Here is an 18,795-nt window from a genome sequence, read left to right on the forward strand (position 1 = left end):
GGACTACTCAACGAACTAGGTGAGGGTGTTTGTCGCTAAGAACAAGGTGACGACAACAAAGATGTTCGAGCATTTCCTGGTGTATTTCGAAAAGAGCTTCAATTGCAGGATCCACGTGCTGCGCACGGACGGCGGCAAGGAGTATGTGAATGTTGATCCGTTTTGCAAGTCAACCGGCGTGAGGCGCCAGATAAGTGAGGCAGACAATCAAGCCTCCAATGGCAAAGCCGAGCGAATGCACAGGACAGTACTCGACATGGCGAGATGCATGCTGTTCGCCAGTGGCTTACCGCAACATTTCTGGGGCGACGCTGTGGAATATGCTACGTACGTATTGAACCGGAGTTCTTGCAGCACTAACCCAAAGCGCATGTCACCAATCGAGATGCTAACATGCAAAACACCGAATGTCGCAGACATTGTCACATTTGGCAGCCCGTGCATGGCTTTCCGAGACCATGGAAAGAAGGCCTGGGAACCGCGTGCACAAGTTGGCATGATCGGCGGTAAAAATGATGAAACAAAAGGGTTTAAAGTGTATCTCCCTAAAGACAGCGTGGTCATCACGACACAACATATTCGCAACGTCGATACACTGAACAACGAGCAGATCGCGCAACTGCAGACGCAGTTCGAACGAGAAGACCCAGAATTGCGCAGCGCTGTGGCAGAGCGCGATGAGGTTGCAAAGCGGAAGGAGTCGGCGACGAAGGGATCACAGAGCGAGACACCAGTTGTGGAGACGTCACCGATCAGAGCCGAGAAATTGCATGCGGGCAAACCTCCGACGACTAGGTCGAAGAAGAAGAAGGCCAGAATGGCCAAGAAAAAGAAAAAGAAAAAGAAAAATCTGCTGCTGGGGACGATGCTGGTAGTAGTGACGAGAGGTTGCCACCGGAAGAGAAGCTGCGAACAAGAATGCACACGCGAAACATGGGCAGCAAACATGCGCCACTCGCGCGCGTGGATGCAGTATTGCTAGTCGATCCGGAAAATTATCGCGAGGCAACGCGAGACCCACGAGTAGAGAAATAGAAGGAGGCTGTGAGAACGGAGATCAAGGCACTCGAACACAACGACACCTGGGAGGTGATCGTCAAGCCTCGAAACGCGAAGCTGCTGCACAGCAAATGGGTGTACAAGCTAAACTTCTACGCTGACGGAAGCGTCGAAAGGTACAGGGCGCGATTAGTGGCTCGTGGTGATAAGCAGGTGTACGGCGTTGATTACACTTTCACGTTCTCAGCAGTGCTGGAGATGGTCTCGGGCAAAATGATTCTAGCTGTATCGAGAGTTTCGGGAGTGCGGACGCGTCACGGCGACGTGCCAAGTGCGTATGTTCAAGCCGATAAGGAGGCTGATCTGGAGATTTTGCTCCATATTCCCGAAGGGATTGAATTTGACGACGAGCTGCTGCACTCGGAGTCAAAGACAAAAGGGAGCTTGCGTTGCGACTCAAGAAAGGGCTGTATGACCTGAAGCAGTCGGGTAGGCTGTGGAACTTGATGCTACACAAGACCCTGTTGCCACTGGGGTTTTGCCAGTGCTATACGGATAGCTGTCTCTATATTGAGCATGAAGCCAACGTCAAGACGCTGGTCGGTATCTATGTAGCCGACGTGCTGGTGACGGGGACTAGCGTGAAGAAGGTTGATTATTTCTTTAATGACATGAAGGTGGTGGAACTAAATGACATTGGTGTGGTCACTAAGTTTCTCGGAATTGTTTTCGACAACGATGTTGAGGTAGGGTGGACGCTCAGTCAGGAAGCTGTTAATGACGAGATGCTGGAGATGTATGGTTTGGCTGAGGCAGCACCCGTACATGTGCCAATTAGCGGCGAGGACAGTGACGAAGGAGGTGAACTTCTGCCGGCAAGCGGCAACGGGTCATCTCAAAGACCGACGGTCGAAATGTTTCAATCGTTAGTGGGGAGTTTGTTGTGGGTTGCTCAGTGCACTCGGCCTGACATAGCATTCGCCGTGCACCGAGTAATGCGCCATTCGCATGCACCACGGGAGAGTGATTGGCATCTGGCAAAGAAAATTGCTAAGTACTTGAAGCGTGCAAAAATCTTTAGATTCACCATGAAGGAGGACAAGTCTGTAGTGGGCGGCGCCGGCGTTCTAGTTGAAGCGTTTAGCGATGCAGATTATGCTGCGGATAAGACAGACAGGAAGTCTGTAAGCGGTGGAGGCCTAATGATGAATGGCATGGTGGTTGGGTGGATGTGTAAGAAGCAAAAGTGTGTGGCTTAGTCGACCATGGAGGCCGAGTTTGTGGTAGCTTCTCAAACAACAGCGGAGATGCTGGGCATCGTAGAACTGCTAAAAGAGATTGGCATAGCAATGCAACCAGCGGCAGTGTGCATGTCAACAATCAGGCGGCGATCGCTCAAATTGAGAGTGAAGACACGTCTGGGAGAGCTAAACACATTGGAGTCAGGTACAAGTTCGTCAAGGATATCACAAAGAAGAAGATCCTCGAGGTTTGCTACTGCGAGTCTAAGAAGATGCGGGCAGACATTCTGACCAAGACACTCCCAGCACCTCGCCTTGACGAACTGTGTAAGCTGGTGATGATCTCTGGGTAATCGTGACTACCCGGAATGGGTGTTGATACTCGCCCAGTCAACGCATGTTGCTCGCAGCTGGAACTAGCAGCCTGCATGTGTGGTGGCGGTGTCAGCAGGACCATAAACCGCTGGAGCACGTGCGCGTGTTGAACTGAGGACGGCAGAGACCACAGGAAAGCCGACAGCGGCGCGTGCATGTTAACTCCATGAATACTCAGTTTCCAATTCTCCACCTCGGAGCCAATCCCTTCGAGCACGCTGCCCACGCGCCAAGACGCACCCGAAGGCTCGCGAGAATTGCTGTACAAATCAGAATTTTTTTTTTGAAATGGACTCCAATAATTTCGTGAAATTTTTTTTAGAAACGCAATCCAATAATTTCGTGAAACTCTTCCGCTCTGGCTCACGTGGACCAGATAGCCTGGGGATACCTATTGCAAGTCCACTGTGGGGTCCACCATGGCGTGACGAAGGGGAGGAAGACCTGGAAAAAGAAATCGCAGCACGATTCAGATTCTCAGTCGAGGAACGGAGCGACCGGAAGACCCACAAATTTTAGCGCGTCGAGACGCCGGACAGGGATTTCACCTAGTGCTGTGGAGTGAACTAGCTTCTTACGAGTGCGGAATATCTGCGAGATTTGTAGAAAACCGCAGCTTTGGATGCAAATTTACAGGAAAGTAAGTCGGGAGAGGAGGTCAAAGTTCTGTTGGGGCTGCTGTGTCCTAATGCGCCTTATAGTAAACTAATGAAGGCAATCGAGGGCTATTAGTTCGCAAGAATGCTTGATTCTTTCAAGTCGCGTCGAAGCTTCTCCTGGAGAATAAGTTACGAAGTAGCGAGCGTGCTGCGGAGCATGCTCTGGGTCAGTTGATGCGCTACTGCTTCGACAGTGCTCGTCGAATTCGTGAACATTGCGCCCAAAGCTAGCTGTGAAATGCGTGAAGAAGAGCGACAACCGCTTCAATTGGGGACTGCGCATGTGCTTTACGTTTCTGTTCTCCAAGTCCTTTAGTTCGAGACGATCTTTTCGGCAATTGTACTCGCCCACACGACCAGAACACTGACGATCCGTCCCCAGCTAATACCGGTCGACGACGAAGCCTTGACTAGGGGGTGGTGGAAGTGGCTAGCTTACGATTTTTTCTCTCGAAACGAGCGCGTGCGTGCTCTTCGGTGAAATCGTTGGCACTCACTTCAATTAGCATGAACACGACAGATGTTGAGGTCTACAAACGCGTTCTACCTCCTCATCACTCCAAGGAGTACTTGTGGGGTCGTCCACGTGGCCAACTCGAAGAGAGAGACGCAACGTTAAAGCCGGAGCTCGCATTCAGTGGCTGTTTGACGACCGAGGCCAACCTCTTTCAGATTCTCGGGCCTTGATTTTAAATCGCCAACAGCACATGTGCCAGCTTTCAGTGACGATGGATGAAATGCCTGGGTGAACGTAATATGGCAGATGCCAAGTGCAGCGCCGCGACCGAATTTTAGTGAGGTGGCGCCAGTTGTCGGTTGCCCCGTTGAGTTGATGGATCTCAAGCTTGCGTTTGACAAAGAAGGAATGACATACTAGTACTCTGGTGGCATCCTCAATTTCGTGAAGCGGTTGGGTCCTCTCTAAAATCTCGGACACTAGAGGGATCTATGGAGATACTGAACGACGATGAGATCCAGAAACGTTGTCTGAATCTGAAGAACTTTGTGGAAATCGGCGGCGTGATACTGGTACAAGCTGCACGCAAGCCTGCCCCACTGTCCTGGACGCGGTGACAGTGGAGGCGTGGCCAGCGGGTGTTGGCCAGTGGACCTTGAAGGACGACGTCGTATGCGTATACATGAACCAGAAAGGAGGCAAACAGAATCTCTAAACCAATGCACTTTTGATTTATCCGCCTCACAGAGAAGCATCGCGTAACGGGTTAACAGCCGCACTCGCTCATGGTAATGAGCACTCGTGGAAGAGCGGCAGCGACCGCGAACGATGCCTTGCAAGCCAACCCAACACCGCCCGCAGTGCAAGCTAACCCTGCGCAGCCTGCCGCGCAGTCCGCCAATGCGCCACAAGTCGCTGCAAAGCCCGCTGTGCATGATGAAGCCCCAGCGATCGCCGCAGCGCTCGACCCCGAAAGTATGGCCCAGATTGCCAGCGTAGGCCCTGCGCTCACCGCTTTGGCTGCTGCATTTGGAGCGAACCGCAGTGACGGCGGAAATCAACGCTCACAGCCATAGCCCGAATAAGAACCGAATGGTGACGCCGAATCAGACGGCGAGGCCGGTACAAACCCCGCCGTCGAACCCGGAAAGTGTTTTGACATGGTTGACCTACGTAACATCAAGGTCGAACGATTTGATGGCACTGTAGCGTCTGGAAGCTTCAACGCCAAGGCTCGTGAGTTCTGTGAAGAGCTCGACGAGCAGAAGGACGATGCCCAAGCTCTCGCCGGCCAAGTGTGGAGCGAGGACGTGAAGAAAGCTGTGTTCAAGATGCACCTCACGGGTATGGCGCGTCGTTGGTATCGCGACTGGCGTGCCGCCAACCCTGCGGCGTCTTACTCGGACGGAGCGAATGCGCTGACCTACGAATTCAGGCCTGTATTGCTCGGAGTGGTCATCGCTGAGCGCATCAAGAAGGAGCGGAAGGGCTGGAACGAGACGTACCGCGAGTATGCGGACCGGTTCCTCCAGATGGCAGATGCGTTGGAGGGTGGAAAGGCTGTTCCCGTGAATGCGCGCCACGCCTTCGTTGCGTTCGTGCGCAACGCATATCCCAAATTCACTGACTTCCTAAAGACGAAGGTCAGCTTGGAAGAAGAAAAGCCTGAAGAACAGTTGAAGGTCGCAGTCACCGTATTGACGCGCAAGGCGGAGACGGACGGACGCCTCCCGGAACGCAAGAAGGCGAAGGCTGCGCCCCATCCAGCACACACGGCAAAGAGCAAGTTTACGAAACCCACAAGCAAGAAGCTGCACCAGACGCCGGCAAAGGACGAAAAGAACCCGAAGAAACGCGCCGCTGAAGCCAAAGCAGCTGTTGTCGAGCGCAAGACGAAGAAGACAGCAACCAACGATGGCAGCAACAAGTCCTCGTTCACCTGCTACGTGTGCGGCCAAACCGGACATACAGCTGCCTACCATCGCCGATACCTATCCGGCGATGCCGAAGCCAAGGAAGAGAAGGGCGAAGCAAACCAAGCCGCAGCCCAGTCCTTTGAGGACGAATCCAGTGGGAGCGAGTGAAGTGTTGGCGTCACGTGGAGCCCTATACTATTGGATTCGGGCACATCCCACCACCTGACGGGCCGACTGGACGCCTTGACCATCACTAACAGCCACCAAACGCTGGCGGTCAAGGTCGTGGATGGAAGAGCGGTAGTGGCCAAGGCCAAAGGAAGACTGAACATTCACGCCATGGTGGACGATGGCCGTGGTAACCCCATTCGACGAGACTTTGTTGTGGATAACGTTTATTATGCGCCTGGATTCGAGAGCACACTGCTGTCGGTGTCCACGCTTGTAAAAGCTGGTCACGGTGTTGAATTTTCCGAGTCCAGCTGCACTGCGTACAACGGTAATCGCCGTCGAGTTGGTTGCGTGGCCCGCCTACTAAATGGGGTGTACTCGGTGATCATCGAGGAAGACGCTGGGTACGCTCCGCCAAGCGCCACCTCCGCTGCAGTGCTCGGAGAGGACTTGGAGAGCTGGCATAGACGACTCGGACATATAAACTGTGGTACGTTGCAGAAGATGGTGTCCAGTGGAGCAGTGAAGGGACTGAAGGTGGCTCGAGGAACCAAACCTCACATCTGCACAATTTGCGCTCTGATGAAGTCGACCAAAGTGCCCGCTCCCTCTCGCAGGTCTAGTAGTGATGCAGTTGCTGACGGAGTGTGTCACGCCGATCTTAGTGGCCCTGTGTCGAAATCTCGAAATGGAAAGCGGTACATTATGGTGGTCGAGTGGAGAGACTATGTGAGCGCTTATGATCTGATGCGCAAGTCTGAAGCTGCCCAAGCTATCAAGCAGTTCCTCGCTCTAATCGAGCGCCACGCCGAGGTGCAGGCCTCCTCCGTAAAAATGCTGCGGACTGATGGAGGGACCGAGTTCCTGAATAAGGACGTCCGCAAGCTGATCCAACAAACGGGAATACTTCATGAGCACACCACGAGATATTCATCGTTCCAGAACTTAGTTGCGGAGAGAGCTATTCGTACGCTCACTGAGATGGCGTCCGCCTTGTTAGCAGACTCGGGTCTTCACCACTGGTTGTGGGAAGATGCCTTGAAGCATGCAGCCTTCATTTGCAACCACATACCAAAGGCTGGAAGCAGTGTCACTCCACACGAACGGATATTTGGCCGGAAACCTGACCTGAGTAAGATACCCAGGCCGTAGTGGCACGCATCCCACCGGAGATCAGACGCAAAAACCTCCGTTTCACTGACGCTCGTGGAGAGCTGGGAGCTTTCGTCGGCTGCAACGATTCAATAAAGGGCTTTCAAGTTCTCATTCCAGGCCCCAACCGCAGTGTTATCGAATCTCGAGATGTACGTGTGCTTGACCGAATGCTACACGAACTCACCCCAGTCGATGATGATAAAGACATCGGTGACGCAACTGATGAAGATGACTCCGATGCAGAAGATTCTAGTGCTGAGGTCACTGCTGACCCAGCACCATCGGAGCTGACAGCCGCTCGACGCTCCAAGCATATTGCGCAACGAAACGAGGATCAGGCGCATGCGTTCTCGGTGATCGCCGAAGTCATTCGGGAGCCGATGAATTTGGCTGAGGCCAAGAGATCCCCTCAATGGCCCCGCTGGGAACAGGCCATAAGGGAGGAAATCGCAGCCCTTTTTGAAAACGGGACCTTTGAATGGGTTGAGCCCCCGCCTGATGCCAAGATCCTCAATCATACGTTCCAGTTTCGGTTAAAGTTGGGATCCGACGGGGATATTGCTCGATTCAAGGCGAGACTATGCGCCAGGGGTGACAAACAAGACTTCATCCTGCATTTCCTGGACACCTATGCTCCAGTAGCTGCGCTCGTCACGGTTCGCATCTTTTTGGCTATAGTGGCGAGGCTCTAGCTGCAAGTGCGCCAGGACGACGTGCCATCGGCCTATGTGAAGGCCGATCTCGTCGAAGAAATCTACATGCATCCCCTGTCGGGATTTTCAGACGTAGAGCATACTGGACTGGTTTAGCGGCTACGCAAAGCGCTGTATGGACTTCGTCAAGCAGGTCGACAATGGCACAAGGAAATTGATGGTTTCTTCAGGGAGTATGGGCTCTCGCCGACGCGCGCAGACCCGTGTTTGTACTTTGCTTATGTGAATGACTCACTTCTGCTGGTGTGCTTGTATGTAGACGACCTCCTCATCGCACACGAAGAAGAGGAACAAGTGCTCCGTCTTATGGCTGCGCTCAGTCGCAGGTACCAGGTCAAGGACCTCGGCGAGCCCGACCCGTTCCTCAGCATGCGAGTGGAGAGACCATCGAAGTCTGTCCTGCTGCTCTCGCAAGCGGCGTACGTGCAGGAAATGCTGCACCGCTTTGCCGTTGACGAGACGCAACCAGCCAGTACACCCATGGTCCCGAACACGCGTTTGGACCTGGAAGATCAAGTTCGAAGTCCGGAAGAGACCACCTTCATGCAGCGCCAGCCGTACCGTCAAGCTGTCGGCGCGCTTCTGTATCTGGCTCGCGTGAGCCGACCGGACACCAGTTTCGCAGTGAGTCAGTTGTCAAGACACTGCGCTTCGCCAAGGAAAGCGGCTTGGGATGCGGTGAAGTTTTTGTTCCGCTACCTAAACGGGACCAAATCGATGCAGCTACGATTTGAACCAAGCGGCGACGACATCATGGTGGCGTCCGATGCTGACTGGGCTAACGACCGCGTGGACAGGAAGTCGACCTCAGGACACGTCGTGTTCCTTTTCGGGTGTCCAGTCGCTTGGGGCAGCAAGAAGCAGACCATCGTCGCGAAGTCAAGCACAGCTGCTGAGAACATCGCCGCACATGTCGCCATCGAAGAGGCGATGATGGTGCGACTGATCGTCGACGAGGTCATGCACCGGAACACACCGTTGACGCTGTGCATGGACAGTCAGCCCGCCATCGCCAGATTGAAGAGACACGGGTTATCGGAGACCCAGAAGACCGTGGACGTCAAGTTCAAGGCCGCCAAGAGCTTGCGTCAAGAGGGATCGATTGCAGTGCAATATTTGCCGACGGGTAAAATGCCTGCCGATCTGCTCACTAAGGCTCTAGCCCGAATCCAGCACCTACGCAAGTGTGGCATGTGTTGCCTTGCGAGCACCGGGTAGCAAAGCTGCTTGCGTGCTGCTTGTGGGGGAGGTGTGGAAATCGGCGGTGTGATACTGGTACAAGCTGCGTGCAAGCCTGCCCCACTGTCCTGGACGCGGTGACAGTGGAGGCGTGGCCAGCGGGTGTTGGCCAGTGGACCTTGAAGGACGACGTCGTACGCGTATACATGAACCAGAAAGGAGGCAAACAGAATCTCTAAACCAATGTACTTTTGATTTATCCGCCTCACAGAGAAGCATCGCGTCACAAACTTACAATCATGGGTTAGTTTTACGACGTTCGCCTTGACTTAAACGAGTATCATGGGAAAAACGAGTCACTCCCTGCGATGAGCTGAAGTTGGCATGATGTCCCTGAGCTAGCAGCCATGTGTGATGTTAACTGCCCCATCTCGAAAGCGTTCGCCGTCTTCGCGTTCACCTAATTGAAGATTGGCGGTGTGGTTGGGCTCGTTTACCACCGCAGGCACCATCGACCATCGATCGGTCGTTTTGACTGATGTGGCAGAGCTGCACCAAATGCTGGCATTGAACAAGACGCTGGCGTATATTGAGATTGTTCGTCCGAAGCCGTATGATCTGCATCAGGAAGCACCACCTCACTCCGATTAAACGGTCGCTGTGGATGTCAAGATTGCTGTTCTAAGTGTGCAGTCGTCCCTGATAGCATCCAATGACGTTAGTAAGAAGAAGGTAAAAGGGGGGGGGGGGAGCAAGCCGGAATTGGGCCCCTCATCCTCGATTAGCATGTTCTCCCGAAGATATCCGCATTTTCTGATCCTCCAGTTCTTCGTCAACTGTGCAGTGACAAGGCTCCTGAAAGCAATCATGATGCGGAGAGCCGTATAGGTTTTTGGAGATAAGATGTCCCTGAATCACATATTTCTCTTACGCATTCAAGCACGGATCGTGCCCTGACATTGATTGCTTAGAATCGCTAGATGCAGCGGGTGTAAACCCGATCATGAAACAGCGCACGCCGAGCTGCGAAGCTTATCAGTCCGGCAGCCGTGAGTTACGAATTGGCTCGCCTGCACTCGACCTTCTACTCGTTCTTTTAACAGGCGATCCAGTTCAGAAGAGGGAAAAAGTGACCCAAAATGGGGAAAATCGTCGGGCCAAGTAATTGCGGTCTTTATTTTCAGGTCGTGACACTAGCATCACCAGACAGATCGATATTTCAAACCTATAAATATGCTGTCTTTATTCACTTGAACGCAGCTCACATCTTAGCATGAGCGCTCGAAAACAGCGCCTCCGCCTGATTGCCCTTGGTGTGAATGCGATGCATGTCTAAATTCGGAAAATAGGAGGTAGAGTGGTCTGCATTGCCCCATCTCTCCACAATGTGTAGCCTCGTCTCCCTCCACAAGGACGGCAAGACGGCGGTGGGCTCGTGGGAGGGTGAGAACAATTTGTCCAACGCGCAGTTCGGCAGGGAGAGCGCGCAGTAAGCACCGCCTTCGGTCCTTGCACTCGGTCTCTGTGGCTCAGGTAATGAGCGGATAGATTCCGCCACCAGAGTCTTCTCGTCCCCCCTCCATTTGGAATTCTGCGCCACTGAGAAATCCCCCCCTCCAACGCATCGAGACGTGCACGTGGCCGAGCCGTCTGTACACCACTATCAAACGTCTCATACCTCCAAATCCCTACAAATGCTTCAAACAGCGCTAGTATCGGCATGCTGCTTGCATGCCTTGCCATGGCACAACCAGTGCAGCTACGAAAGCCGGGCTTGATTCCTTCGTCATTAGAAATTCTAGTTATGTTCCGACTAAAATTTCATTGAAATAGGACAATTTCCGCATTTATTTTTTTTTAGTTTCCCCCAAAAAAGTCTCCCTCTTAACTGGATCGCCTGTTAAGTACCAATACTCTTAAAAAAAAGAAATCAAAGCGTTTCTACATCAGCCTACCCCGCCATATTCGAAAGCCAACATATCTAGCTGTATACATTAAGTTGTTCGTTCTCTCAACCGGCCATTTGCGAAACAAACCTAGATTAACATCGATCCTCTGGTGTTTTGTTTGTAGCGCGGAAAACACCTCGAGTTTGCAAAACTCAAATGCTTGTTTCATGTTGTCAGGCTCACTACTAGAGGCATCAGGTACCTTTCCTATCAGCTACCGGTCCGACTCACAGCTAAAGTTACTTACCACGCCGAGGAGCAATAGCAGCGTAAAATGCGCGGTATCCCGCGTGAAACTTGACGTTGCTAGAGAAATCATTCATTTGCCCCGAAATTTTGTCCTGGTGGATTCCGTTAGATAACCATTTCTCAAACTGCTGCTTCTGGATACTCATTGCACCAGGGGCCCTCGCAGTATTAAGCATGTCGGCCAGCCCCAATCTGCCGAACCTTTTCTTCAGTATCGAAACCACATCAGGGTTTTTGCTGTCGACGTTGTGTAGTTTCGTAACGTACGAAGTCCAAGTTCCCAACAAAGGCTTGTCGAGCAAAACGAATGGGTTTTCCGGATTCTTGTTGAGTTTCAGCATCTTGAAAATGTCATCAACGGTTTTCCACTCGCTCCTCGAGATTTCCACTCCCAAGCGCGCTACGACGGCCTTCATGGAGTGAAAATCCCGGTTTAATTGTTGAATCTTCAAGAACTCGTCGTGGGGTTTCCCGTCTTTCTTCCCGATCTCTCGAAGACGTGCAGCAATGGACCCTAAGTTTTCCTTTGCCTGGCTAATTATGCTTTCTAGCCCGTCGTTTCCGTAGCGTGCTCTTAAACACACGTACATTAACTCGTCCGGGTTTGTCTTGTCCAGTTCGCAAGATAAGAGGTCCAACTGGTAAACTCGGGAGTGTGAAATTTGTTGCCCTCTTGGCCATCAAGTTTTAGGAGTTAGAAAACTTCATCCCCAGACGTTTTGCTCTGCTGCCAACTCTGAAGCAGCATGGTATCCAGTTTATCGGCGACATCTTTTGAATCCTGCACACGCTTGGCTGGGACAAGTATCTGTGCCAAGCCGTCATCGCCATACCTTGCCTTCAGTTTTAAGAAAAACATCTCATACGAATCTTCGTTTGTGAGCCTGGCGTAGAACATCCAAGTGTTCAACGCTGCTTTCTCCAGAATCGGACCCTTTGCTACGTCCAATTTCAGTAGTTTGAAAACGTCGTTCGCAGAGTTTTTCTTCGTGAACCAAGTAGATAGCTCTTCATGTTCCAGTAATTATTTTCGTCTCGTGCAAACCCGTGGCAGATGCCGTCGCTATCATGTTCGCCGCAGCTTCATCTCCATAGCGAGCTGTTAGCGTAGACACCATCGCACCCCCCGCGGATTCAGACCCCCCCCCCCTGAATTCTGTTTCAAACTGTATGCTCCACTTCACAATTTGCGCGTTGTCCAACAACCTCGACGACACCTTATCAGCACCGAAGACAGGGGATTCGATTTCATCACGACAATATTTAGCAAGTTGAACCGAAGCAATAAAAAAGACGGCGGAAGCGCTACTGACGCGCAAGAAAACTGCTGCTGACAAGCTCTTCGCGAAGTTCAAGCTTGTCGCGTTCGTCACCCGTCGTCAAGTAGCTAGCCCTCAGAGATCGCTTTCCTAGACCGTGACGTTTATCCTGAACACGAAGTCCGAGCTGCAATGCAGGGGCTTTCGTTAAAACACCTTCGGGTTGAGCACCTTCCGCACCTTTGCGCACCTTCGTGCACCTTCATTTGAGCACGTTTGAGCAGCTTTGGCAACTTGGAGCACCTTCAAAATGAAGTTGCGCGACTTTTAGATGAACGGCGGCGCAACTCGAATATTTGCAATAGCGCGGTTAGCGCTAACAAGTGAACCAGTTACACGCGTCACGCCGGCGGTCGTAAGCGTAGTGTTGATTCATTTGGCAATTCCGCACAGTCCGACTCAGTGCTGTGCAAGACAAACTAATATCGATTAGGAATAAGAGTTCTAGGTCGCTGAGCTGCTACGTCTAGCTATTTCATGAACACCTCGCTACGAAAATCAATACTCAACAGCCCCTCAACTGTACCAACGCTAAAGCTTTGCCTCGCTATGGGTTGACATTGTGAAAAATCTGTTGATCTTCATCTTGGTCGCTAACACTTCGTGATCATCGCTAAACTTTGCATCGGCAGCATTTTGGAATTCATCACAGTCACGCAGAAGCGACCGCATGATGCATAGGCGCATCACCTCAACGTCTCCGTCCCTCACTGTCTTATTCAGCTTGAAATTGGTGGCGTCGACGTTGACGTGACTATAAGCTTGGGCCAAACACAGCACACCACAACTCTCTTGGTCACGCTGGCGCGGGTGTTTAATCACTTCTTCCTCCACCGATGGAGTGAAGACACCGAATTCACGTTGTGGCACATTAGCAGAGTCCAAAACGCTATTTGTATTATCCACAGCGTTCTCCTTCGACGGGCATGGCTCCGGTTTGATTTCATCGCATCGGGTTGAACCCGGACTATTCCCATCTCCACGTCCCGCATCACTATTGGCATCGCGAGCATGCCAAGCTTGAAGAAGTGGTAGCGTGTATGTCTTCCATTTACTTCGCAGCAAATTCAAATTCGGGGCTGCGCCAAGTGGGTCGTAGAGAATCAACTTAAACTGAGACATCTCCGTTGTGGATACTGAACGGCTGATAATCTGGAGAACCCAATGCTTCAACGCTCGCATATACACAGGAAAGACTATGTGGGCATAGTCCGTCACTCTGTGCATCGGCAGCTCAATTTCGGTACGCTCTATGTTGAGAGGGTCCACCACGTAACACAGCGACTTCTGGTGCGAGAATCGATACTGCAAAGCGCAATGCATATTACTTAGTCTCGTTTCGCCTGCAATATGACCCACAACATCAGTGAGCTCCAAGAATCCCCCCTTCCTGTACTACCTGCACTGATTTTAAATTTGCGCTTCAACCATGACTCCGCCAAAAGTTGCGCAACTTCCTGGGCAATCTGAGAGATGGGAGGCATCGTTAATGGATCGTGTAGCACAACATTAACACCGTTCAGATGACTCCAAGCTCTTCGAATCCACTCGAGATCGTCCTCATAACGGCGGATGACGTCCCTCGTTGTTTATATCTGCTGAACCACATCTGCGTATCTCCTACAATAAAAAACCAGTAACTTGACAAATTAAGATAAACAGCCGCACTATTACCTAGCGAATTCGCCTTCAGTGGCCAGAACAACGACTGGGATAGTTTCATCCCCTTCAGAATCGACGTTGTTCGTAACACATTTCGTTAATTTGCCATTTGGTGATCGGATCAATTCTGCGTGTTCTGATCTCCTTCCAGATAACGCACTGTTCATGTTAGTAAGTAGCCCACGTGGAATCAGATAGTTGTAGGATAACGACGGTCGCCAAAGTAATACGGCGATCTTCCGAGACTGCAAAAATGACTCGGAGAACAGCACCGGGAAACGATCTATAATTTCACTGACGCGTTGCTTGTCAGGAAAATGCGTTACCCACACAAGTAATGCTTCAACGTCAATCGAACAATCGGAGTACATCTGTACAGGGGCTCGCCGAATCTTTCGTTTTTGTTTTTGTTTTTTTGTTTTTGGTAACGCTTGAAGTTGGTGTTACGCGAGAAGAAGAGTGTAGTTTAATAACATCTACACCCGAGGCCCTTCCGGCTCGAGCAGGGTCAGCCTTAGTGTGACTAGTTTTAGTGTCACGGGCACAAAGTTGCGCAACTTCTGTCGTCGAATCATCCGTACTATGTGATTTTGAAGTACCATGCCCCACCTGACCACTTTGAGTTGTTGCAAATTCTTGGGTAATAAATTCTACTGACAAACTCAGTACTTCTTGGGATGCCTCAGAGACCGTAAGTTCAGGTTGTGTTAACTATGATGGATGAACGACTAGACAGATCTCCAAAGCCCCTACAGCAAGGCCATGTGGCTCGCGGGTGTTCAGCGTAGACGCACCACTCGGTAACGGGTCCACAGACCCTTCGAACTCGATAGCGTCGTCTTTACTCAAAACGCCACTCTCAATCTCCTCATTAATGTAATCATTGTCGACATTACCCGAAGCAATGAATTCCCACTTTTTCTTGAGAGCGTCAATAAAATTTCGCATTTCAGAGAAGCATTTATAGAACTGGTTAGGTGGAAGACGGTGCATTGCGTCAATTACTGGGAGTAGTTCAGCGTGAACAGCATTGTGTTTCTCACAGTCCGAAAGTACTGGGTGGGCACACGTTTCGCCTCGTTTGGTTTTGACATATACGATCCGCCTCGTTGCATGATTCAAACGAACTGATGGACCACGGGACCCTTGCATCTCGCCAAGTCTAGCCAGCTTAGTTATAGCTTTTGCCAGAATGGGCTCAATTGCCTCTGCCACTTTCATTGACCAACGAGCCTGAAGTTGCGCAACTTTAAACATCGAGATATTCCTGTGCTTCATCACCCCAAAAACGTGTTGGCACGGTAAGCGTCTTGACACGTAAAATAAGCAGTTGCATGTACACGGGGCTGTATCCTGCCATACAACCTCGATGTCACTTCCTGAAGAAGGCGCAAATCTGTACAGGTCGGTCGCCTCGAGAGTGGAATGATGCTTTGTAAAGTTTTTTCCTGTTATGTAGGTTCGATTCCATTGTCGTTTCACGATCGAGGACGGACACACCCCTTCCAGTCGAAACAGTGACTATTAGGTATCTGCAATAGAGGAAATATCAATATCTTTGAGTTCAAAAGAAAATTTGCGCAACTTCAGCACTTACCCAAGTAGTACCCAATATTGTTCGTATTATGCGTCCAGTCCAACACAAGATTGGCCCCCCACCGACTGAAACCTTCCTTTTGAGCGGCACTCTGAACCACAATGCCAGACGTTAGGCCCCAATCGTCCTGGATCAAAAGACAAGTATTCCCTTCTTCATCCGCAAAATCTGAAATTAGATCTTTCACACGTTGTTCCGTTGCGGACGCTCCCAGTCGGGAGTTTATCAAGTTCCGTATTTGCTGGGGTGTAAGTGGCATATCTAGGAAAACAATACATGTCAAGTGTCAATATTAGTGTCAAGTGATTACTGCCACAATATAGTGTGACCGTACCCACCTTCCGAGAGATAAATTCCACAATATGTTTGGTATTGGTGTTAGTTTCAGCAAATGCTTCCAATATCTCCAAGATGCTCTTGTCTATAACATCGTTAGTACTCTGGAGAGCAGCGTACAGTGCTTTGTTAAGGTTGTGGCAGTGGTATGTCTTCTGTAGTTACATGTTTTATGAGCTGCTATACTACATATTTCATTACAGAGAAAATAGCAACAGTACCTCTTCAGTGATTCTAACCACCCACATGTTTGTTGTAGGGAAACGACGTTGTACCACAGCTCGACAGTATGCAACGCATCCCCGGAAGCGATCGTTGCGTACGATACGCTTACCAGTTCCTCTTGACTTCTGGTGACAACCGAGCTTGCAGGAATACTTCTTGAATGCATGACTAAAAACCAAAGGAATCTGCTTGGTTGGGTGAGAACTGTTCCATTTATCACGTGTGGCTGAGTCGCGACACCGATAGGACACAAGCTTTGTCTCCTGATAGCGAGTCCAATAGGCTTTAAATGCGTCCCAGTCTTCAAATTCCAAACCCTCCATCTTGGGAACCATGGTGCGAATTGGTGGGCGAATCAAGCAATATTAGATAAATTGAGGATAAAAAACAAATGCCCTACATGGCAGAACGTTGGGTTGGCGAGAGTTGATCACCGTCACTGTCACGGTTTTCGAGCAATTTGGCTGAGCGTCCCGTTTGTTTGGCTACATGTGATCCCAACCACAAACATTACAACATAACGCCACTTCACACTTTTGCAAAGCACTATTTACCCTGTTGCCTTGTAGTCCTCTGCTTTTTCTTGTTTTTGTTGGTCTGATTCCGTGTACGCTTGCGTGACTTTTTCAGGAACTTCTCCTCCTCAGAGCAGTTGGTTTCTATGTCGCTGGACTCTCCGTCACTTGACCAGTGGCTGACGGTGTCACTCGATTCACCATTACATTCGTCTCGGCCTATGCATTGGATATTTGTGTTAGAAAAGCGTAGCTGTCGCAAACACCAACTACTTCCTCGTCCGCGCATTCGTTTTCGTTTCCTGTCGCGCTTGTTCCTGCGCTGGCACTTCCCTTTCCCTGACATGACGCTTGTGAAGCCGATCTACAATGTGGAAAAATGTTAGCCTTCTTGAGCACGAGTGATTCACCAATTGAGAGTGTGCGAATGAGGCTTGGTAATCGAGTGAGTGGTTGGAAGGGAATCCGAAAGTGAGCTCGATTAGGTTAGTGTCTTTGCCAGCTAGCAGTCCCTACGGTATGCAATGTTCCCTAGTAGATGAGTCTTGTAGATGTGGTCCAAACGATCTGGCTGCGGTCCAAACGAAGTTGCCAGTCGTAGGACTGATCCACCTAATCCCGGCTGCGTCACAAAACGGTTGATTCAACACATGCAAATCATAGGCACCCAAATTGAAGTTGTCGTCCAATCACATTCCAGTACCAGAGATAGTCCAGCCAATCAGGTTGCGAGATCTTCCCATCTTCAACCATAGACCCCCGGTGGCACGTGCCACCACGCGCAGGCCGTCTGCGTCGCGGTAGGGATCCAGTCGATCAGACAGCGAAGTGCAACCTCAACACCCTCACTCAATTCGATGTCTCGACTTTGGGTCCAACGTTGCTACATATCATCAAGTAGCGGAGCGTCTTCGACGATAGACCCTTCGTCATGAAGCCAGCGAGCTGGTTTTTGGTCTCCACATACTCCAGCTCGACTTCGTTGCTCCCCACCTTCTCGCGAATGAAGTGGTAGCGTATGTCGAGTGCTTCGTGCAAGCTTGGTATCCAACATTATTCGCCAGTGCCATCGCGCCTTGGTTGGCTTCGTAGATCACCGTAGCCCCCACTTGTTCAGTGCCAATGTCCTTCAATAGACGACGCATCCAGATGCACTCCTTCACGCATTCGCTCAGCGCCATATACTCGGCCTCTGTAGAACTTAACGCGACAGTCTTCTGATACGTCGAACGCCACACCACAGGAGCACCGCACATCATTAACATCATCCCGCTTACGGAACGACGGTCGTCGCAGCTGCCAGCCCAGTCCGCATCTGAGTAGGCGACGAGCTCGGTTCCACATAACCCATCGTATGCGTTGCAGACATTCTTGGTCTTCAGTAGGTAGCGCACTACCTTGATCCCGGCGTCTCAAACTTCCTGATTATCGACTCGGTATACGCTTGCTGAGAGATCCTCAGTATCTTGTGATCCATGTTGTAGTCGATATCATTTCCAAGAACGAACCGTGCGCGCCCGAGGTTCTTGATGCGAAACTTCTCCGCGATTCCAGCCTTCACCAATGTAATCACCGCCTTGTTCCGCGATGCGATCAGCATGTCATCCACGTAAATACACATAATGCAGTGGTCGTCCCCTTCGCCTCTTGTGTACACACACGGGTCGGCATCAGCAGGCTTGAATCCCATCACCTTGAGGTGCGCGTCGATCGTTTCGTTCCATACTCGTGACGCCTGCTTGAGTCCGTACAGACTTTGCAGCAACATACAAACGACATCCTCTTCACCCTCTTCTTCGGCCAGTGTCAAGCGATCCCGGAGTCCCTCTGGCAAGTCCATGTAGATCTCTTCTTCCGGCTTGCCGTACAGGAACGCGGTGTCGATGTCGCATTGCTCGATGTCGTATTCATCTGCAACTCACTTTGCCAGTTTGGTGCGAATCGAGTTCCGGTAAGCCACCGGGGCGTACGTCTCTTCGTAGTCCACGCCGTGACGTTGCGAGTAACCCTTGACTACGAGACGGGCCTTGTGACGAATGACTTGTTCCTTCTGGTTGCGTTTCAATGCGAATACCCAA

The 18,795-nt window shown here is 51.0% G+C and overlaps 1 protein-coding gene across 2 annotated transcripts in view; it reads left to right on the top strand.

Moving 5' to 3' along the window:
* Positions 1 to 442: 442 nt before the first annotated feature.
* Positions 443 to 18,795, top strand: part of IUM83_02018 (Copia LTR rider) — a gene marked incomplete at both ends in the record, with an annotated part of 53,144 nt that continues 34,791 nt past the window's right edge. Inside the window, 3 exons of one of the 2 annotated variants that reach the window (XM_067925913.1) lie at positions 443 to 871; positions 1,545 to 1,860; positions 1,956 to 1,969. In XM_067925913.1, coding sequence (XP_067800578.1) covers positions 443 to 871; positions 1,545 to 1,860; positions 1,956 to 1,969 — 759 coding nt within the window. Of the gene's footprint in view, positions 872 to 1,544; positions 1,861 to 1,955; positions 1,970 to 18,795 lie in introns of those variants that run through there. The other variant, XM_067925914.1, reaches the window with a different exon arrangement.

Source organism: Phytophthora cinnamomi, assembly GCF_018691715.1.
Source record: "Phytophthora cinnamomi strain GKB4 chromosome Unknown Contig0, whole genome shotgun sequence".
NCBI lineage: Eukaryota > Oomycota > Peronosporomycetes > Peronosporales > Peronosporaceae > Phytophthora > Phytophthora cinnamomi.